The sequence below is a fragment of the Uloborus diversus genome, chromosome 6, assembly GCF_026930045.1.
Source record: "Uloborus diversus isolate 005 chromosome 6, Udiv.v.3.1, whole genome shotgun sequence".
Lineage (NCBI taxonomy): Eukaryota > Metazoa > Arthropoda > Arachnida > Araneae > Uloboridae > Uloborus > Uloborus diversus.
Window position 1 is genome coordinate 44692496 of NC_072736.1, and position 23945 is coordinate 44716440.

At 32.7% G+C, this 23945-nt stretch overlaps 1 protein-coding gene across 1 annotated transcript in view; it reads left to right on the forward strand.

The window, feature by feature from the left end:
* The window catches only part of LOC129225231 (sorting nexin-24-like), a 46742-nt gene that overhangs the window by 11036 nt on the left and 11761 nt on the right, over positions 1-23945 (forward strand). The window contains exons 3-6 of the mRNA XM_054859806.1: positions 5208-5291; positions 6812-6916; positions 19889-19971; positions 21245-21330. Of these exons, the coding sequence (XP_054715781.1) occupies positions 5208-5291; positions 6812-6916; positions 19889-19971; positions 21245-21330 (358 nt within the window). The remainder of the gene's footprint in view (positions 1-5207; positions 5292-6811; positions 6917-19888; positions 19972-21244; positions 21331-23945) is intronic.

A 23945-nucleotide genomic window follows, 5' to 3' on the forward strand; every position in this document is an offset into this window, starting at 1 on the left:
AATGAACTGCAACAATACTGAACAATAATATTTGTATAGAATCTGTCTTGCCGTAAAAGATGGTAGTTGTCCTTCTAGCGTGGCTGACAGTAGCCCAGGCAAATTCAGTCAGTCATGCGCGATGGCTGACAACTACAAACCGTTTGTTACGCTTGTATATAGGCACTCCACCTCCATCAGAAAACCTTACAATGCTTGTAAAGTATGTAATTTTAGTTTATGCTGCAATGTGGTTTGAAATAAAAATGAAACCGAACTGCCAGTACCCGCGCCCAACATTTTTGGAAAATGATTTCTCTTTCAAGGCAGTTTCCAGACAACGTTAAGGAAATAATTTTCAAAGTTCTCTCAAGTAATGCATATTTCGCTCATCCTGAACAGCTACTGTTGAGAATGTTGTTTGACTCAAGAAAATACATTCGGGAATTTACTGTTAGGCGCATTCTGAACTCTAGAAATAAGAAGACGAAGAGCTCGGATGGTGTGCGATTTTTTGAGCGTTCTAAACTCAATTTTGAAGCCATTGATTATGTTGATTTAGTTGATTGGACAAACTGTGTTGTAACAGAGCCACTTCTTACAATGCATCTAAAAGACCAAAAATGGAAAGAAATGTGTAAAGAACGTTCTACAGAGTTTACTTTCGAGAAATTTCAATGTCACACGCAAGCTGTGAAACGTTGTGTGAAACTAATAACCGAAGCTGCAATAAATGTTCGTGGTGAAACTGCACGACATGGATACATTCGTGCTAAACTTCAAGCTAGGAAAGAACTTCCATCTTTGATAATAAGGGACAATATTATTCCAAAAAATAATATTCATTATGCATGAGGTATTAAAAATCAAATTTGAAGATTTCTTTTTTAAAATTTTATTATCTATATATGTAGTTCTCGAAAATGTATGATACTATTGCGTGATAATAATTACTATGATTAATGGCACTATTTAATTAATTAGTCTGATTTAATTTTGAAAAATAATTTTCACATTGGTTTTTAAAGAAATTCAATATTTTTTCATTTTTCTCCAATTTTTGATGTCGGAAAGGAGCGGTTAAATGCTCATGAAAATCAATGAAACATTTTATGGGCTCGAACTGGCTCATTATATAACATTTTCGGTGCATTCCAGCAAAATATTTGGAATTTAGTTTTTTTAAAAAAATTTCGACAAAAATTCATTTTTCTCTTTTTTTTCGGTTTTTCAGTGTCAAATAGCGCCGGCTAGATATTTTTTAATATCCAAGAAATTTTTTGTGAGTGCTAACTAGCTCACTACGCAACTTTTGCGCGCTATCCAAAAATTGATTTCGAAAAAAAAAATTTTTCGGCTTATTTCGGCCCACCCTAATATATATGCGCAGTCAAACCTTGCTTTAATGAATCCGGGCTATAGTGAACGAACACTTAGTTGTAATGAAATTTTTTACTCTTCCCATCCAAACTCCCATTTTTCTAATGCTATTTTATATGCTATAGTGAACAGCAAAGAAACTAGAATTCATTTATAGTGACTTAAATTTCATTTCCATCTAGTTTTCTTTTCATTAAGGTATTTAACTTGTAGGAGGAGTTTGAACTGAAATTGATAATATTCATTATACGCTGTGTCAAAATTTTCTTTCATGCTTATACTCTATCTGTAGGACAAATGAGATCTCAAGCAACCCAATCCTCTTTACCCCCCCCCCCCCCACCCGACTAGTTATAAAATGAAATCGTTTTTCTTCGCCACTTCTCAATTCTAAGAATCAATGGCTGGAAAATACTTGTTCAGCTTGGCCCTATTTATCTCCAAGGATTCATCATGGGTGCAGAATATGTCCGATCCGGCGATCTAGGGGCGGGGAAAATTTGAACCATGTGGGAAATTTTTTTCAGATTTGTTTTTTTTTCCCCCGATTTTTTTTCCTGCAAGCGTCTTTTGAATGCATTTTCTTTTGCATCACCACTCTTTATATTTTCATCAACTATTTATTGGATAATAATTTACATTTAATAACAAATATTAGATATGAGATTTTAATTAAAACTTACATGTATTTACTTAATTTACATTTTATATACTGAGTTCTACAAGCTATTAGTTCATAAGATGCAATTGCTTTTTCCCCCCAAAATTATCTCTTCCTATAGTAATAGGAATGAATCCTATAGTAATAGAAATGAATCCTATAGTAATGATCTGAAACATAAAGTATATCGTAAAATTTTAGTGAAATTTTCATAGATTGGGGGAAATGTGGGAGTTAAAAATATTTTCTGCACCCCTGGGATTCACTAATCTCAAACACTATATTCTTGACAAATCACCCCATAAAAAAAATTCCCAGAATATCCCTGTTTTTACAGTGGCTCATCTTGTTATTCTTGCGATCCATTTGAGATAAGTAGATTTTTTTTTCTTTCAAGTGCTAAATTATTAAATGTATTGAAGATGGCAGCAATCAATCAGCACTATGCATTTGCAAGAAAATCCTTTCTTGCAATTTTAACATTTAAGAAAAATTGCTGTGCACTTTGTGCTGCTCAAGAAAAAAAGTTGGATCCTTCCAAGGAATTATGCCGGGCCCAAAAGAGAAACGTACAAGAGGCAGTGGCATAGCCAGGGGAGGGGGGGGGGGGGTCCGGACAACCTCCGAAATGACTAAGTGTAAATATATGATTGAAGAAAAAAAATGCACTGTGTTGAAAACAAGCATTTTACTTAAGTAAAAATAATAAACATGAAAAAATATGCATAAAAATTTCTCTTGTATTATATATAACATACAATATATATATATATATATATATATATATATATATATATATATATATATATATTTGAAGGGAAAATTGATGAAGTAAATTTGGTGGGGGAAGAAGGGAGAAGAAATGAGTGGAGGCTGTAGGGCGTAGAGCTTTATTGCAATGATTCTCAATTTTTCCCTAGTGTGAGAAAAATATTTCTCGACAGTCTTCGAAACATTGGTTTCCCTTGTATCATTGAAATTGAAGTAGATGCAAATTCTGAGAAAATGCTTGTTTAGAATCTAACAAAAGGCACTTCTCCTTTGTCTAGTTACCTCCAATTTTCTTGGTATTTTGTCCCTGCATGGACTTCCTGTGGAAGTGGGGAATGTATCTTATATAATTAAAAACTGAATGTATGTACCTATGTATCTAATGTATATATGTCCGAGTTACTTCTCCCGAATGCCAGTGAACTGACCATCAAACCAGGTATCGATGGATTCGTAATCTTCCCATCTTCATGTTTGGCTATTTAACATAATCCTCCGATAATAATGAGCGGAGATGTCAGTTAAAAACTATTAATTATGACTCTTAGATTTAAAAATAAAATCCTTATTTTTCGAAGGCTTTCCACCATTCAAATTATTATTCAGTGCTTCATCTCAACTTTTCTTAATAATGCTTTTATTAAAATTTGTAGCATGAAGAAAATCATCGAGAAGAAATATCTCTTGGCATTTTTTTTTCTCGAATATGCACAAATAATATTGTTACGAGTTCAATTGCGGCTTCAAACTTTCTTTAAATGACGATACAATGCTTGAGAAAACACAGCAGATTTATTTACAACTATGTACAAGAAATATCATTAGCAACTGCTAAATTAACCATAACAATTAAACAAATATCAATTAACACCGTAAACTCAACTGTCACACACGTATTCACATCAAAATACGCAAAAACACAGCGCAAATGCTAAAACACACTTCCAGCGGAACACTGAAAACGAGACTCTGCAGTTAGAAAGCAAATTAACTGACTCCCCCATTCACAAGACGCCCGCCGTTTTATATCAAGTAAAGAAATATCTAGAAAATCCTACAATGTTCTACAAATTTCTCATAATTTTTTTTATTCCATTCACAAATCTTATCCTTCAGAAATAGGGGGATATACTTCAGTCGAATTTTAGGGGGTTGTATGTACATTACAAGAAACTAAATACAGGTTACGTTACTAAGCAGGCTCAGATTTGGAAGTGTGGAGGCCCCTAATCAGGATTCGAAAAGATCATCATATTTTTGAAAATGGCCAATACTTTGATATATATTTGAATATTTTGATCCAATATTTTCGATCAGCACTTTAATAGTAAATACATCCTGAAGGAGAAAAAAACTTAAAATTTGCTGACCCGTGAAAGTTAGGATATTTTGTAAAAAACTTATCGTGGGGGCCCCTTTGTTGTGGAGGCCTCGGGGCAGTAGCCCCACCTGCCCTCCCCTAAATCCAGCCCTGTTACTAAGGTAATTTTAGATGAAAGATAATGAAATAACACCAAATTTAGCTAGAGTACAACAAATTCACCACAAAAATAATTACTATTTACAGAATTTGTAACAATATTCTGTCTTTTGTTTTAAAGGCTTCCTGTAACCGGGGGATTTAAAATGTTTACTTTTTGGTTATTTTTTGCAATCTGCAGCAAAATTTTACTGATTTTTTTTCCTGCTTGATTGTTAAACTTGCGTCACTTGACATAACTTTTATTTTCGAGGTGGACCGTGCGAAGTCGGTCGACGCAGCTAGTTTTGCATTAAATTTTGCTGCTTGTTTTAAGTTCAAATTCTTCCAAAGTTATTACTTGTCATTGATAACAGTTAAATAAAATTTTCATTTCTAAAATATACTTTGCTTATTTTTAAGAAGATCTTCATATCAATTTGTCGAATTTCCTTAGCCCCCCCCCCCCCCCCCGAAATAACTTCCTGACTTCACCACTGATTGGAACCTCTCCAAAATGAAATCCTGCCTACACCACTGGCAAAAGGCTCTACTAAAATGGGGGGGGGGGGACTATTCAGGGGGATAGGACTCTTCACAATAACTATTTCCACATGCACTATAGATTTTTTCCCCCATAGAATTTGGATATAATGAACCATTAGCTATAACGAACTTATTCCTGGATCTTCATATGATGGTATATGCATTTGTGCATCTCCTTGTTTTTTGTTTCTGGTGGTTCCCTCTTTTTCACATTTCTGCAATAGCATCCTACCAGAAGAAATAAACATATTTTTGTTTTTGCAAAATAATATTTTGTGTAATTCTCGTTGGTGAAATGTATCTTGATTTATTAATGGTTTCAAAGCTCTTTATCTAATACTCTTGTCAATAACATTTCATAATTTTAATACTTAATTGAAATAATTCTAAATGTAATCTTTTGAAAATTAGGTTTTCCAAATTGAAGTATATTCTTCAGGAAAGTGCCATACTATTGAACGTAGATATCGTGCCTTTCATTCTCTGCATAAGCAGGTATGTTTAGTAAAATTTCATTAGCAATGTCAGTCAATGTCTTTACCATACTACTCACTTCTTTTTGTCTTTTTCAAAAACTTCGACTGTTGTTAAAGCAGTGAAACAAAACACATTAAATTGTTGTAATTGTAAACATTTTGCTTTTCTATGTTTCTGTTAAGACTGATGTTGGATAGGTAGAATGTATGAGAAAATAATTTGTATTTTTTTTCATTGACTATGTTTTTCAGAGCAGTTGAAATCTGCAATTTTTTTAAATTAATCAGTCATATCAGTTTATAAGTGCTAACTTTTTATAAAATGTATTTTAGTATCATAAAATTGATCCTTTAAGCAGAGTTAAGTCATGTGTGTTATATGTTTTGCTAGTTCAACCATTATAATATGTACAGTTTAAAATAACATTTTATTAAACAAAACTTGCAGATTACTGCATACATGTGTTTCAGTGTAAGAAGGAACGTCTTTTTCAATACAGAAGAAGTGAGCTTGTAGAGGAAAAGAATTCCAATGTTTTTAACTTTCTAAAAGTTTTCAGAAGTTCGAAAAATTGAGAGTGGCATAGGGTAGACTGACTGGTGAATGAACAGTTAAACACATTTTCAAAAATTTATAGTATCGTAAAAATGTGTAGCATACACCACATGACAGTAAAAACATATTAAATGTACGTAGTTATTTTTCAAAAAAATGTGAGAATTTTTATCTTTCTTCATCTAAGCTTTTTGGGGGGTTGAACTGAAAAAAGTGTCTCAACCCAGTAAATGAACACGCCAACCACTGCACAAACACAGCATTTGGTAGCTGTTTTCTTTCTGGAGGTTGGTAGAAGGGAGTTACTACGACAAATTCATCTAAGAAAATAAGTTAAATTTTTTTTTTTCAGAAAAAGTGCAAGGTGTTCATTCACTGGGGCTACTTTCGGAAACTTGCCGCGGTCGAACCGGTGCCTCTGCAAGTGTTTGGAAACGCAGTCAGCTGGTTTTTGGTGCCACCGACCAGCGTTCGGAAATGCTTGCAGTTGCTCTTTAACGGTCATCCTGGTTGCTACCGCTCCCACCGGGGTCTCGATGTGGTTAACGAGTTTATGTGGTATTGTTTGGGCAATCCGATCATGTTTCAAGTTTTACACTCTCTGTGATTGGAGTGTTGTCTGCTGCTGAAGAAGAGCTACCACGCTGTAACCACAAGTGTTCGGAATCACAGCTGTTCCACCGGGCTCACCAGAAAATTTCCAGTGTTGTCATAACTGCAACCTGACCAACTGTGCGGTGAGACTGGGGAAGTGTTTCCAAACATAGCCTGGGTGGTGTTCATTCACTGGTCAGTCTAACCTACACATCTTTTTTTCTTCAGATAGTACCACTCTTTTTTAAAAGGGTTGGCCACCCCTGATTTAGGAATATAGTTGAATCTTGATACTGCAATAATGCAGAATTACCAAATATTTTTCATTAAAATCAAGTATTTCTGTAAAATAATGTCTAATTTACATTTTCTTTTTGTTTTTGTTTTAGTTGAAGCATATTTTAATTGCTCCAGATTTTCCACCAAAAAAGGTTCGTAATTTAAATCCAAAAGTTCTAGAACAAAGACGTAAAGGTTTAGAAAGCTACTTACAAGTATGTTCTATTTTTAATACGAATTACAGTTAAATACTTTGTTCAAAAAAATATTAATTTGTTTCATTACCATTTAGCCATAAAATTTTTTTTAACCGTATTGTTTCAGTTTCAAACAAATGGTTCTAATTGATTGAATGATCTAACCTTTGAAATATTGTGAATACGTACAGCTTTGTACCCCAAAATGCTATTTTCTTTAAAAAATTAGCATGGGCAAGTTACTGAGTTTTCAAAAGTATAATTTGCATGACATATAATCTGTCAGTAGTATACACTTGAATATTAAACAAAGCAGGCAATATATATAAAATCATGTATTCCACTTATAATACGTTATCTTGTTAATACACTTTTTGACAAGCCGATGGATGCCATACAAAATCATTTTCATACAAATATATAACTTTGTATTGTTTCTGAATATGCTTTGTATTGTGGTTTGTTAGGAAAATAATAATAAATAAAATCATCTACCAAAAATAGATTGTTAAAAGATTGCTGCTCAATTACAGCAAAATTCTAATGTTATTCATGATTAATGGGCATTGGAGAAACATAAATCTAAAAGATGCATTGTTTTCAATATCTAAAAACTGAATGTGAATGATTTTGAGTATTTAAAAGTTGCAACATCCTTTCCCAGTGAAAATGTAAGAAAAACCAAAGTTTTCAAAAAGGCCACCATTTATTTATTTTTCCCCTCCCTTCATGATAATGACTGAACCTAAATTTACTGGCGTTAACAGTTAGTTATGGGCACATAACATAAGCATGTTGACCAACTAATATAATGTTACAATTATATTTTTGAAAATATTGAAAATAATTGAAACATTTTGTTGTGACATTTATTAATATTTGTAGAAATGCACATTGCTATTATGGGTGCAAAACCTTTCGTCTCAAGGACGGATTTCTGTCTTGGACAAAATTTCCGAGACAGAGGTCGAGACAGCTTACCGGAAGAGGTGGTAATGAGCAAGGGAGTAGATAGTTTTAAGAGGGCCATTGATCTTCACTGGGGATTGTAAATTGACTAGGACCAGCTTAGCTGGGCCCAGAGCCTGTTGCTGGTCGTCATTTTTGTATTTTGTATTTGTATGAATGAAAATTATGTACGCTCTTAAAATGTCTTAAGAGTTGAATCTGAATCACTGATTCAGAGTGATTGCTCACAAGATGAAATGTTTTCGCCACAGCAAAGGGTGTTCACATACCAGGTAAAACGGAAACTATCAGGGATTTTGAAGATTTTAATGAAAATGGGAATTTGCAAACAATTGATGGGGAAATTTCAAGCTGGTTAGAAACGCCGATGGGCAACCGTTCCTGCACTTTTGACAAAGACTTGAAGAATCACTAAATTCCAATGTCATTGAATCTAACATTCGCTAGAATGGAAATATAGGAGGGGGGGAGAGAGAGAAAGGAAAGGAGAAAAATAACGGCAGCACGAGTTTGCGAAAAAACGCTGCTCTTGCAAAGAGGGTAATCAGTCCGCAAGTTAACCCACGATACTGAGGTCTTAAAACGTTTATATTTTGGGCAATCTGAGAGGGGGGGGGGGGGGGGTTACTCAAGGGTTCCAGTATAAAATATCAAAAATTTGAATTGAAAGCCATTTTTGAAGCCAGGAGTGGTTTGATATTTCTCCTATGCAAACTCTTAAAAATTTTAAAGTCAAAAAGTTTTATGCTGTCTTTAATGATGTAAAAGTGGGGAAGGGGAGGTTTAAAAAAAATTGAAAGTTGGAGTCTTAAAAATGCTAATTTAGGCAATCTTTGGTGAATTTATGAGAGATGGTTTTGGTGTTCTAGCATGAAAATGTTTTGTAGCTGATGCATTAAAAACTATTTGAGGCTATACTTAAATGACTTAACTGAAAGGGCATTTGGGACCCTCTCCTGAAAAGTGTTTGTAATTGAAGTCTTAAAACTTTTAGGCTGTCTTTGGCAATGTCAAATGGGAGGGAGGGGTTTCTCTTTAGCAGAGGTCGAAGTAGTCCTATATATCCTATATTTCCTATATTTTCAAAAAAAGCATCAAAATCGTCCTATATTTCCTATATTTTTCAAAAATGTCTTATATTTCCTATATTCCCGTTTTTTACCCAATATATCTTTTAAAAGGAACAGTAAATAAACTTTCTGACATCGGATTTTTCGTTGAAAATGTGTGCCCAAACGAATTTTAAAATGGAAAACTCCACTGACTGAATCCTACAACAGGCATCTTCACTCATTGGCTACAGCAATGTGACGTCACTCTATAGTGGGTGGAGTTTCGAGAACTAAATCTGAAGTTGGTTTTAGAATTTTGCGTTTGGGGGGAGGGAGGGCAACAGCCATTTGTTTTGTTTTCCATCATGGTTTTCGTTGGTATATTGGTATGTGTTGTGTTCAGTGCATTTTCTGATCGAAATGTTGTAATCTTCTTTTTGCAATCTTTTTTGTGGAATTTTGGGATTGTGGAATGTTAGTTCCTTATGATGTTAAAACGTAGTTTGTGGTAATAAGTGGAATTATAATGGCAAAATTGCATTGCTCAACAAAATTTCGTGTGGAGTGGTTGAATCAGGAGGACATTAATTGTACAAATTTTGGTGCATGGTGCACTAAAGGAAAAGATGATTTTACCTCTTTTTGCCATTTTTGCAACTGTTCAGTGCCCATAAGCAATCGTGGATTTTTCGCAATTGAGGCAGCATGCTAAAACATTCAAGCATAAAGAAAACTCTGAAAAATGTCAGAAGGATCCTTCTCCAGCTCTTTGTTTTAATGCAAGTGGTAAAGGGTTCAGTTTAGATATAAAATCAAAGAGCAGTGGAATTAGTACTTGGGTCAAGAAAAAATAAAAATTTATCTTTGTTCAAATTTTGTTTAGTTATTTAGTCTGTAAAGTACACTTTTTCAAAAATATTTCTTTCAACTACAGGAAAATCATTTCAGATGTAAGTTATAATTTTGTTTGAAATTTTTTTTAAACAAAATCATTGATAAGAATAACTAAATAATATATGATATGTATTTCTTTTTTCATAGCAAAATTATTCATATAATGTGTCCTATATTTGTCCTATATTTTTTGTGGAAAATGTCCTATATGTGACAAGCTGGTCGCTTCTACCTTTGCTTTAGGCGAAATTCCAAAACTGGAGTTTTAAAAGCTCAACTTTAGACCTCTCAAGGTTCGGGGTTCCCCTTTCCCAAAAAATATTCAAAGCTGAAGTATTCAGAACTCAGCTTTAGGTAATCTTCGGAAGACTTAAGAAGAAGGAATTCGAAGGCTTTCACTCAATAAGTTTTAGAATTTAAATTCTTAAATCTTCGGTGATGAAAAGGGGAAACCGCAAATTTAAGTCAAATTTAATGAACTTATTTGAAGGAGTTCGGAAGGGGGGGGGGGGAGGTCTCTCTCTCCGAAAATTTCTCCATGCTGAAATATTGAACTGCTATTTTGGCTATTTTTGAGTGAGTTAAGAGTTAGGGAATTCAAGGGTCTTTCTCGAAACGTTTCCGAAAGTGAAGTCTTAAAAAACTTTGGGTTGTCTATGGCGATGTGTGGAAGGGAGTTGCTTTCTCAATAGAAAAATAAATCTTAAACAAAAACTTACACTGCGCTTAGTAAACACAATGAGAGGGGGGAAGAGGTATTCCTCACCCCAGCCTGAAATATTTTCGTTTCTGAAATTTTAAGAGCTTTGTTTTGGGCTATCTTCAGACTTAAATAAAATGAAAAGCTTTCTGCAAGCACAAACCCTGACTGGAAATTTTTATTCAACTAATTATTTTGCCTAACTCACCCTTGAATAAAGAATTAAATTTATATTCAAATATGAAAGAGTTAAAAAAAAAAGTGCTTTAAATCATTTTTTTTACTATAACATGTAGTTTGTGCTTATTTTTCACTAACTCTAGAAAACTGTCAAAACTATTATTTTTATCACATATGTGTTTTTAAAGGCTTTTAGAGAAAGGCTTCAACAGAAATAAACTGGGATGTTTTAAAAAAATTCCCTTATTTTTTTTTTTAACATTAGCAGTTTGGAAAAAATTTCTACAGAGCCAAACATTTTCTGCAAACGCCGTTTGCGCATTCGTTTATATTATAGAAGACTGGCTATCTTTGGATGACTTAAAGGGGAAGGGTGTAGGAAGATTCTTTCAAAAAGTTTCCAAAATTAAAGTATTAAAATTTTCAGGCAGTCATAAGTCGTGTTTATAGGTAAGAGGGGGTACTATTCCTACAAAACAATTTAGGAACTGAAGCCTTAAAAATTGAAATTTAGGTCATTTGTGGTGAACTCAGAAGAAGGGGTTTGGGAGTTTTCTTCCAAAAAATTTTTGATTCTGAAATATTTAAAGCACCACTTAAGGCTATATTTGAGTGCCTTAAGAGGGATGTGATTCAGGAACCCTGCCTTGGTTAGGATTCAGTTCCCCTATTTCTTTTTTTTTTTAAATTAATGAATATTGCAAAGGGTACCTTGTTTAAAATATACATATACTTCACTGATGCGATTTTTTATTGCTAATTTCACCACCTGCTATCTTATAAAAGAATTCTTTTTCAAATGAAGACTGTGTGGGGGAATGGTGCCAGTTCATGAACTTTACCAAAATGACCTACCTTAGCATTTTTTAGACTTCAATTTAAAAAAAAATTCTGGGGGAGAGCCTCCAGACCCCTCCCCCTCCTTATTGCCAGATTTTAGATTTTTGGCATTATGTCAAAACCCTTAAATATTACAATTTAAAGGCTTAAAATTTAAATCAAACACAGATTCCAAAACTGCCATTGTTAAAATCTACAACATTTATGCACAAATTTTTTCTTAAGCCCTACATGCAGACGGGGGGGGGGGGGGGGGGGGGACAGCTGAAAATATTTTCTATCTTGAACACATAACCAAACTTTCACCCATGGTGAAAATTGCTTCTACATTTGAATAAAGTAGTTGCCTGTTTGTTGGTTTTTTGATGGTTTTAAGTTTCAACCCTAATTCCAGTGGATGAACCCTAAACTCCAGTAAATAGTGTTCATTGTTGACCACTTTTTCATTATTTCATTCCTCTGAAATGACAGTCTTACCAGTAGAACAGTTAAGTTACCAGATCCAGTTCAGCCTTGTCACAATAAAGCCTTTCCCTGCATTTTAAATATTACCAAAACACATTATCAAAATATCATGCCTTGATGCGAGTTTCATTGTTAATGACGTCAGGAGAGTTACTCGATCATTGGCTATTATGTTTTAGGACTCGACCGATGCATCGGCGCCGATGGTTCAACAATTTAGCCATCGGCGGCCGATGCTAACTTGCAGGAAACATCGGCCCATCGGCCTTATAAAACATCGGAAAGCCGATGGAATTGGCCGATTTTTTTGGGAAAAAAAAAGGACCTTTGCTGTTTTACTTTTTAATACAAAGTAAAGGGAGTTACTGTTTCCATACAAAATTGTTTACTTAAATTTCTGTATGACACCCCTATCAGTCACCCTTGAAAGAGTTTTTAATACTGCATTCTTAGGTACCAAACAAGTTAATTATTGCTTTGTTTCATGCAGCTGGATGTATGTATGTATCTCTCATAAGTTATAACTCAAAAATGGTAAGCTGTAGAACAGCGGTTCCCAACCTTTTTCTCTTTGCGAACCCCTTTGAACAGGCAAAAAAGTTCGCGAACCCCCTGATGTTGAAATTAGTAACATGTAAGAAACATTAAAAAAACAATATGTTTGCTTTCCATTTTTTGCAGCATTTGATTGCAATAAACAAAAATATAATTGTAAAATATCATTAAGTGCAAACATTAATAAAAAGTTAAAACTACATCTACAAGAAAAATTATAAACAAGAAGTTTTATAAGCCAACTATTTTTTTTAAGCATACTTTAAATTGGGGAAAAAATCCTTAATGCGATATTTGTGGCTGTTTGACGGAACAAAGAAATTGAAAGTCTGGTTCAATGTCTGACAGTTTGAGTCTTAAATCAGGCTCTGCATTCAATCTGCTTCGGTGTTTATCTTTGAGATAAGTATAGGAGGAAAATAATTTCTCGCACAGATATGTTGTACAAAATGGTAATAAAATTCGAATTGCTTTTTTGGACAAAACGGTATAGTCAATTCTTACACTGAGCCAGAAGTCAATTAACGAGAGCTCTTTAAAGGTAGTTTTCAATGAATTATCACAGGATAACTCGATGAGCATTTCCTTTTCAGGTAATGTCAGGGTGTTCTCTAAGCATGGATTTCCTTCAAAAGGATTGCGTATCCAGTTGTTTGAGAGAGGGACGTTACGCCTATTAGAAAAATACTCGTCAAAAGTTAGTTCAAGATGTTGCAGATGTTCACATACATTTCTTTTAACGCTTTCATCAAGTTTCATTGCGTTTTCTGATAAAAAACTACTAAGAGAAGTGAAACAAGAAAACTCACCCATTTCCAGGCATTGGATCCAGAAATTCAATTTTTTACCATAGTTTCAATTTTATCATATACAACGAAAATATTAACAACTGCACCTTGCAAGGATAGATTTAATTCATTTAATTTTGAAAAGATGTCAGCTAAATATGCAAGCCTTTGCATCCAAAGAGGATCGAATATGCAAGTGGACAAGTGAAATGGATGATCAACAAAAAATGCTTGGACTTCTGACTTCAATTCAAATAAGCGTGTCAAAATTTTGCCACGGGAAAGCCATCTAACTTCTGTGTGAAGAAGTAAAGTAACATGAAGGCTTCTCAATTCCTCACAAAGCGCGTGAAATAGACGGCAGTTTGTGGCACGTGATTTTAAGAAATTTACAATTTTTACCGCATCATTCAAAGTAGCGGATAATTCTGCGGGAATACGCTTACATGCTAATGCTTGTCTATGAATGCAGCAATGAGTCCATTCAATTTTCTCGTTGATCTTCTTTACTCGCACCACAAAGCCAACAAATTTTCCTGTCATTGATTTTGCACCATCCGTGCACACACCCACACACAAAGACCAATCTATTCCATTTTCTTCAAAGTAACTGTTGACCAGTTCGAAAATTGCTTCTCCAGTTGTGTTGGTTTTCAAAGGTTTTGCAAATAGTACATCTTCTTTAATTGTATCATTAAAAATATACCAAACATAGACAAGTAATATTGCAGCGTTTGCTACAGCAGTCGACTCATCAAGTTGGATCGCAAAATTATTCTCTTTTATTCTATTCACAAGTTCTTTCTCCACATTACTTGCCAAATCAGTAATTCTGCGTGATACTGTGTTGTTTGATAGCGGAACCAGGTCAATTTTTTTTGCTGACTTTTCTCCCAGCATACACTTAGCAATATCTTTAGCACACGGTCCAATTAAATTTTCTGCAATTGTATGTGGCTGTCCAGATCTTGCAATTCTATAACTGACTCGATATGAAGCTTCAAGGGCCATTCTACTATCTTCGTTGGATTCTAACAGGAACGTAGAGACGCTACACTTTTTATTATATTCCAATTTTCTTTTAAAATATTCGATAGGTTTGTCCTTGTGTGTCGTATGCTTTGTTTCGAGGTGTCTTCTCAGAAGTGACGGTTTCAAACTGCTGTTCGCTAGAACTTCGTTGCAGAGAAGACAAAGCGGTCTAGGTTCAGACTCTTCTCCAGTAAAATAAAAGCCCATTTGTAAATAGTCACTGTCATATTTTCGCTTTTTTCCTTTTTTCTTCCCTAGTTCACTTTTCTGTTTAGTCGGGGGAGGCGGCAGTTCATTACAGCTATCTATTTCAATATCCTGTGTTGATTCAAAAGTTACTGCTGATGTTGAGGGTTGATCGATTGACTGCTTGTCCATTTGTCGCTCAACCAAACTACCAGTTTTCAACCATTGATCCATAACAGCAGAAAGTTATTAAATCATAAAAATTACCAACACGATTATAACTTCACAAACAGAGTAGCAAGTTCACGTAGCAAAACCAATTGCAAACAAAATCACTTGTTTTCAAACATCTCTAAAGTATCTCTAAATACGTCTGTTAACAACTATTTCCCCAGAACTATGAGCATGCTGATGTTATATATTTTTGAAAACGAACAGATGGGTAAAATCCAGTAATAAACTTTAAGTTTGGAGCCTTTTGCTGTCATGTCTGCTATTCGATGACTAAATTCGACGGAAATTACCGAGTTATATTTCCACCAGATTAGAAATAATACCCCTATGATGCATTGTTTGAGAATTCTTTATTTTTTTCGACATATGTATATTATGTATATTGTTTGATTGACTCCACGCGATGGCGCCTTTTTAAGGTCATCGTGATCCCCGCCACAGCTTAATACAACGTTTCTGCATGGCGCCTCGCAACAAAGAAGGAAGGATATCTCTTTTTGTTGTCTATCGAAAAAAAGAATGAGAAAATTTCTTTTTAACCAAGATTATAAAACCGCTGAAAGATTTTTTTTTTTTGAGCTTAATAGAAGAGTCTGGCGCGTTTTCAAATTAAAAAAAAAATTTAGTAACTATGTGTGCAAATTGAATATTTTATAATTTTTTTACCAAACTAGGAAAAATCCGCCATTGCACCGAAATTTTCGCGAACCCCCTTCCTGCACCTCGCGAACCCCTGGGGGTTCGCGAACCACCGGTTGGGAACCTCTGCTTTAGAAGGATAAATTTTCGCATGTGGGGTGTGCGTACGTTCCAGTTGTGCACTTCCCTTTTTGTTTTCAATCGCGTGTTCTGAAAAGCCTGTTTACTCATTTTTCGTGGCTATTAATTACTTATTTCAATGCAAAACTAATATAGCGTCTCAGACTGACGATCATTTGGTGATATATTACCGATTTAGAGACCATGGAAACAAAAATGAGATGGCGAAACCGGTTTTTGTGTCATTTTATTAGATTCCCGTTGAACCGATGGTAATTTTTAATTTTTCGATATTTGTAATATGAATCACAGTAATGCAGTCTTTTCTGTATCGCTTCGGCGGAACTATAAGTTTGGGGCCCGTCGAAATACATTTTGGGGCCCTATTTCTCTATTATTGAAGTTGTAAAACATCTATCAGAAGCATTTTTGTAACTCCTACGGTGTCCCTGTGGTTATGAGGCCTTTCACGCAATTGCAACATTTGCTATATTTTATATCCGCCACTGCAGGTCAAAACAAACTCGGATGCAAGTTTTGAAAGGGTTTTTCTGCTCAATGTTTATGACTGTTTTTTTTTATTTCCGAGAACACTTGCGTGCCCCTCCTCCCACTCCCTCAATTTCTGAAATTAAACTCTAGTTGTACTTCTGAGTAGTTTAAAACTAATACCATTCATAAAATTAGAGATTTTTTTTTCAAACTTTATCTATTGTTTAGGAAGACATTAGAGCATTAATGTAAGAAATTGATTAAAGACGTTTTGAATAGTGACATAATTCGGAAATCAAAGGGACTTGAATTTTTTCTTCGGAAGTGCTGAAGTAGATTCAGAAACTCTTCCGATTTGTTGGTGGTAACGGTTCTGTACTAAAACGAGCTAAAGTGTGCATCACGACTTCTTTTTACCCCAACTTAATATTATTTCCCCATTATTGGCAATTTTAATGTGATTCAATAGTTAACTCTCTAAATGTCACCAACAGTAGCCAAATTGAAACCAGATTAAAAAAAATAATAAATATATTTTTTAAATCACCAAATTTGTCGCCAAGTTCGTAACAAAACTTGGCGACCAAAAGACTGGCAAATTATTGTCAAGTGTCCGCCAAATTATAACACCACTTGAGTTTGCATCGAAATTAACAATGATCTCCCCCCCCCCCCCAAAAAAGGGGCAAAAGCCCCCTCTAAAAACACCCGATTGCAACCAAAAGGGGAGGTGTACAACTAGACCCCACCCGGAGCTTAGGTACCACATTTCAACTTTCTAGGACATCCCGTTCTTGAGTTATGCGATATACATACGCATATACATACATACATACAGACGTCACGAGAAAATTCGTTGTAATTAACTTGGGGATTGTCAAAATGGATATTTCGGGTTCTATACGTTCTTAGGCACTTATCCGCGTGTGGTCAGGTTCAAAAAAAAAAAAAAAAAACATTCATTTAGCGGTGAGCAAAATGGAAATTAAGGCTGATTTTTTAGTGAAATTTTTTCGCGAATACAATACTTCCTTTTTTTTTTGTAAAAAGAAGTAAAAATGAGGGGCCGAAGTGTGAGTTACTCCAAAATCAGTGGGTGCCCCCCCCCCCAAACAACTTGTCCTCGGTTTTATACAACTTGTTCTCGAACTTTTAAATCATACTACGTACGTACGAGTTTTCCATTTACTATTTCATAACGTTTTTGAGTGACGCAATTTTACGCGCATGACGACATCACAAGAGAATTTGCGATAATTAGCTGAGGAGGCTTTCAAAATGGATATTTCAGTCATCTATATGTTCTTAGGTACATATGCATGTGCAGATGTGGCGAACAAACTTGTGAAGTATAGATCGGGTAATCGTAAAATAGAAATTTAGGTCGAAATCTGATTTTTTTTTTGTGATTACAATTCTTTATTTGTAGAAAGGGAGTAAAGTGAAATGAATCAATGATCCTTTAAATCCCTGAAAATCTTATCAATTTATTTCTGTTTGATTTTTTTTGGCCATCGGCCATTTGGAGGAAAACAATCGGCCAACAATCGGCATCGGCCCATCGGCCAAAAAATGCCATCGGTCGAGCCCTATTATGTTTATGAGGGTGTTATTTTGCATCTTTTAAGACTATGTACCTGTAGATACGTTTAAGGTGTTAATTTTCTTCTTTTAGGAATGTATATCTTTATTTTTTGGAATTAAAGTAAAATTTTAAGATGGTTATTAGGGTATAAGTGCATTAATTTGTTTTTAAAAAAGAGGACTTGTTTGGCATAAATTGTAATGATATATTTAAGTTGTTAATTTGCTTCTTTTAAGAATGTGTGCCTCTATTTTTAAGACTTAAAAAAGGAATAGTTTAAGTTGATCATTTAAGTATACATTTTCATTTGTTAATTTGTTTTTTATAAAGTGAAAGTGCTTAGCTAAAGTCTGAATGACAATTTAAGATGTTAATTTGTACCTTTAAAAGAATGTAACTTTGTTTTCTGGAATTAAAATAAAAGTTGACTGTTTAAGTTAATTTGTTTTAAAAAAGTAATTGTGTTTTGCTTAACTCTTGATAATATATTTAACATATTAATTATCATTAAAAAAAACTATGTGCCTGTATTTTTTGGAATTTATATTTAAGGTTAATTTGTTTCTTTTAAGAATGTTTGTCTTTATTTTTTGAATTCAAAGTGAAGTTTCAAGACGATTATCAAGGTATAAGTTCAATAATCTGTTTTAAAAAAAGTGAACTTGTTTAGCATAACTAATAATATATTTAGGTGTTAATTTGAACCTTTTAAGACTGTCTTTTTTTTTTTTTTTTAATCAAAGAAAATTTGTAAGTTGGTTATTTAAGTATGAGTTTACTAATTTGTTTTAAAAAAGGAAATGTTTAGCTTCTTAGTAATATATTTAAGATGTTATTTCACATCTTTTTAGAACACATACCTGTATTTATTGGAACATATTGGAATATTAAGTTGATTTTTTTAGTATAAGTTTAAGAAATTTGTTTTAAAAAAAGTGAACTTGTGTAACATTTTAAATTACATATTGAATTATAAATTTATTAATTTGTTTAATTTGCACTTTTAAAGAAGATGTAACTTTATTTTCTGGGATTTAAATAAAATTTTATGTTAATTGTTTAAGTATAAGTTTATTAATTGTATGTTAGAAAATTTTTACATGTGTATTGTTCTTAATAAAAAGAATTTCAAAGCTAAATTTTGTTTAATGACATTACAAAACTGGAAACAAGAAAATGTATTTTACTTTATAACAAACTTATTTTTTTCTGCTTTTTTTTTTCTTTTTTTTTGTACATCAAGCAAGTCTAATTACAATTATGACTTATTGCTAAGATAAATGTGAATAATAATATTATTCAATAATAATATGTTTTTAAAGAAATGTGTAAAAAAAGTTTGATTTGTTATTTTGAAGCGGTGTTAAAAATATGTTAACATGCAATGTAACTAAAAGGAACTTTAAAACCAGATATCCATGTGGTAAGACTGGCAGTCAGTCCTACAGTGCAGCGGAGTAATCTACGTTGTACATTCACTGTCATAATGATTTATATATAGGTTTTGCTTAAATGTTACTAAATACCTAATATTTTCCATAAAATGAATTTTCACAACTTTGTGTTCAAATCCTAAAATCTTGTATTGCAGCTAATTTGTTTATTTAAACCAGTGGTGCCCAACCTGGCCAGAACACGGTCAGAAATTTCAAAATATCTCATTCTTTTCTAAATAACATGAGAAAATATGAAAAAGGAAAGAAAATTACAAACCAATAATAGTTGTGAAAAATTACTTATTTTAGAAATGGATGCCCGTAGGGGGGGGGTGCTCAAGCCCCCCCCCCTAGAAATTAGAACTTACTTGTTTTTAGTACTTTTTTCTTCACAAAAATATAAAAACATTTCTTCTCCAGCAATTAATGAATAAGGTATTAAAAATGTCAAATTTTAATAATTCTAATCTGCATTGAAATCAGTGTCCATGGGGAAAATATCCTGCTAAACCATGGAGAAATTATCTGATCCCTCCTTTAAATATCCTCCCTTTGTATATATTTGCTCATGTATTTTACTGGACACATGTTTTTCAGAAACCAGTGTTTGAATATTTGATTCCGAAATTGTAACGTTGTCACAAATGTGCTTTTCGATTTTTAACGTTGCACAAAACAACCGTTCACGTGGATCAGCTGAACGGGTCGTAGGTTGGGCACCACTGATTTAAACTATCCCGTGCTTGTCAATTTTGTGTATTAAATGCTAGGCTTGCTTTAAAAATAGTTATGCTCTTTAACATATTGAATGTAAAATTTTCAGGATCTTTTAAAACGAAAACCAGTGCCTAAACAGTTACTCAGTTTTTTGTCATTGCCTGGTATATCACCTGCTTCAAGCATAAAGTAATGTCATTTTTTTTCCTTATAATATTTCTTAATATTAGTTTTTGCATGTATTTATTGAAGTGGATAGTTTTTCATTCTCAAGAAATGTTTAAGTTTTCCATTTTAAACTCTTGAATAGTTTTCTCTAGTGTGCACTTATATTTTTTCATACCTATTTCATCCAGTTTTGAGAATTGACCATTTTTTATGCTATGGGAAGAAAATTATGAAAAAGATTGCAATGCAAAAATTAATAATCATTAAATCCTTATTTTGACAGATTTCAATCTTTGAAAGAAAAAAAAAGTGAGACAGAACAAGATATAGCTTAAAAAGTAATAAGTATTTGAGTTAATGTTGGAAATCTGGGAAAAGTTCAGATAAAGAAGCGTTTTTAATAAATGTGTACCTACTAATGAGATTGCAGCATTACCCTAATAAGGAAAAATTAATAATTACTAAATAAAGTGAAATATTGTGCTATTATCTTACTTCCAAAACAATCATCTTAATTCTTGTATATTATCTGTTGTTTAACATTCCGTATAAGAAAGTTTAAGTATAAAGTTCTATATTCAATCCGTATATTTTCTTTGAAATGCATTTAGGGACACATCCCTCTTTTTAAAAAATTCTGTTTTGAAAATTTTTGCAACTTTTACCCCGCCTGGGAAAAGAAGAATAGGAGAGCTAAAGCTTGCCGTTACTAAGATACTAAACTTCCTCCAAATTATTTTACCCCTACAAAACTATATTAATTCATAGTTTTAATTCATTGTCCTTTAGAATAGTGGGTGGGGGGGGGGGGTAGGTAAACAGAACATTTTTGATAGTATCTTCATCCCTGTAAAGTATTTATAGCAAACCAAGGTTCTATTTTGTGATCATTAATTTTGTAAGAGGTGGTTATTTGTTTATTTTTTGGTCTACAGTGTGTTTTGTTTAGAAACACTGCCCCAGCATCATCACAAATTTTGTGTAACACATCACAAATCTTGTGTCAAGACAAATCTTGTGTAAAGAAAAACATGAGTTCTTGAGAATTTTGTGTAAAAATTGAAATTTTCAGTCACTAAATAATCACTATCATTGTCATTTTATATTTTCTCAATGCAGCTACATAAATATTGATTAAAGATTGGGGTTTTCATATCTAAGTGCAACTACATAGATTTTAATTCATGAATAAGCTTTTCATATTTTTGAGAGGAATTTTAAATTGTATTATTTTTATGTAAATAAAGAGTTTCATTTGGTAACTCATATTTACCATTTAATTTTACTCTTGTAGCTCATTTGTAGATGAAAATAAGGGTGCAATGCATCAGCCAGTGATTATGTACAGCCCCAACTTGTATTTAGAAAAAAATCGAAACAGTAAGTAATCTTTCCATTTTGAGATTTTTTACTGAATGTTTTTTTTCCAAATCCTTTGAATGTTTAGCTCCAAATATTTTATTTTGTTCTTTCGGTTTATGCTGTTAAATTTTGGTGATTTTTTTTGTAAAATTTATTATTCATGCTACAGTAATTGCTTACTCATGTGTCAGCTCTTCACATCTTCTCTCTCAGTTTCATGTTGATTTTCAAAAGTTTTAAAAGTATGTACAGGGTGGCGACAGATCAGGGAAAAGTCAGGGAACTTTATTAATCAGGGAAAATTCAGGGAAATATCAGGGAATTTTGAAAAAAAATAACAAAAAATTAGGGAAAATTTATGAAGAAAAAAAATTTTTTTTTTTTTTTTTTTTTGCTTTACAAAATTAAGTACTCTAATTCCCTACGCATTTTCCGCCAATTATCTGTTCAAAAAAAAAAAAAAAGTAAAATTAATGATTTGTGATTATACACTGCCGCATATTTGTGCATCTTTTTTCTTCAACGTCAAAGTATTGAATCTTACTTATTAACCACAGGATGAACTTCCTAAGATTGCTTCTGTGTCTGTTAGGTTTTTTTTAATTTTACCTAGCTTGAAATTTCCTTTTACGCTTTCAATGCTACGTAAAATAAACAACCATACAGGCAAAGAGGAAGCCTTCATTAATGCCTTAGCTTCTTTGCCTTTATTCCATTGTCTTGAAGTAATTAGCGTACTGTAATCACGATCTCAAGAAGAAATCTTTGGTTTTTGAACTAATACTATAAAAGCTTAAAAGTTATCACTTCTTTGAATTTTCAATTTAATTGCTAAAATTGAACTTTCAATTAAAAAACTTTCTTTTTTGCCATTATACTATTTGTTGTCACCGCAGATTATAAAGGTTTTCTTTTCTTCAGACTTAAGCGATTCTTTAATTTTATAACCAAGTTGTATTCTTTTATATGTTTTGAAATTAACTAATTGCTTTTTTTTTTCTTTTTTTTCTTGCATTTCAAAGTTGTTTGTTACAAAAGCAATCTAAGATTTTTTTTTTTGTTACATACTGAAATCATTTTAAATAGAGTTAACTTGTGTACTTAAGTAAATATCTTTTTTTTCTTAATTGTTAAAATGCTGTATTCATTCATTAAAACCTATGTTCTTGATTAGAGAAAAGCTCCCTATGAATAGATGTCAAATGGTTTCATTTGTTTTGCATAAATATGTCAATTAGTTATATAAGAATAACTACATTACTTCTATTCTTTCACTATTACTTGTTACTCTTGCAACAATTATTATACTGTTTGAAAACTTAGTTCAAAATAACTTTAATTACTTTTTAGTTCTATCTTAAATACACATATGTTTTTAAGAGTAATTTTAATAGTTTCTTAAAATTCTTATGCTAAGTGGTTTCTGGAAGTGAAGTGTTTTTTTTTTTTTTTTTTTAATTTTCTATAATCTTTCTATTGTAGAAAAATTTAATATACTGTTTTGTAGGTTTTTTCCCCTCAAAAAATTGACTTGATATATTTTTTAACCATTTTATTAAAAAAAGTAACATCTTTTGAAAATATATCTTTAGTTCAACAACTTTACACAAGCTTAAAACGTTAAAAATACTGCATTTTATACAAATATACAATGGATTTCAAGTAGAGCAAAGAAAGAAAACCATTATCATTGGTAACGTTAATCAGGGAAATTTGGTGAACTTAATCAAGGAAATCAGGGAAAAGTGAGGGAACTTTTTTTCACAGTTCCTGTTGTCACCCTGATATAAAAATTAATGGTTTTTTAAGTTTCATTTACTCCTCAGTTTATTAGTTATCTCAGTTATGCCTTGGCAAAAACTGTACTCTGTACTTTTATTTTTTTACATTCTTTTTCCAAATTTCTTTTTTTTTTTTTTTTTAATAGTTAACTTTAGGGAGATTTGTATTGAAAGACGCAAAATAGAGAGAGGGCAGGCACACATCTAAGGCAAGGATGGATACAAGGGAGGGGAGATGGCCCCTCCTTTGAAGGACCCTGTATGGAATATTTTTCCAAAATAAAGGCCTAAAACGCAAGTGCATCTTTGATGATGTTAAGGAAAGTAATGGGGCTTGAATATCCTTCCTGGAAACTTTTCAGAATTGAAATTCCAAAAAAGCTATTTCAGATGATTGTTGATGTTTATGAGGAGAAATTTGGAGGCCCCTTCCCCGAGAAGATTTTGCAAAACTGGAGTCGAAAAGACACCCCTCCCCCGAAATGTGCTAATCGGATATGTAGTAAAGAGGCAAGTTAAAAAATCAACAGCCCTTTCGTCGAAAAAAATCTAGATCCGTCCTTGATCTAAGGTTCCCTTAAAAAGGGGAACTTGCGATATCCTCCTAAAAATAAAACTTATATAAAATCTTAAATTTAAAAATGTTTAATAGAAATTGATTTTTTTTACTATATATTTTCACCAAGTTTCGTAAAATATTTGTATGAAAGAAGGATTCGCATAACAATATTAAAGTATTTTTTCAAATAAAAGGTTTAACGTATTCTGAGTGTTAAGTAAACTTATTTTTTCTTGAATAATGTTTGAGGATATTTCCCTATTAAAACATAATGTAAGATGTATTGGTAGATT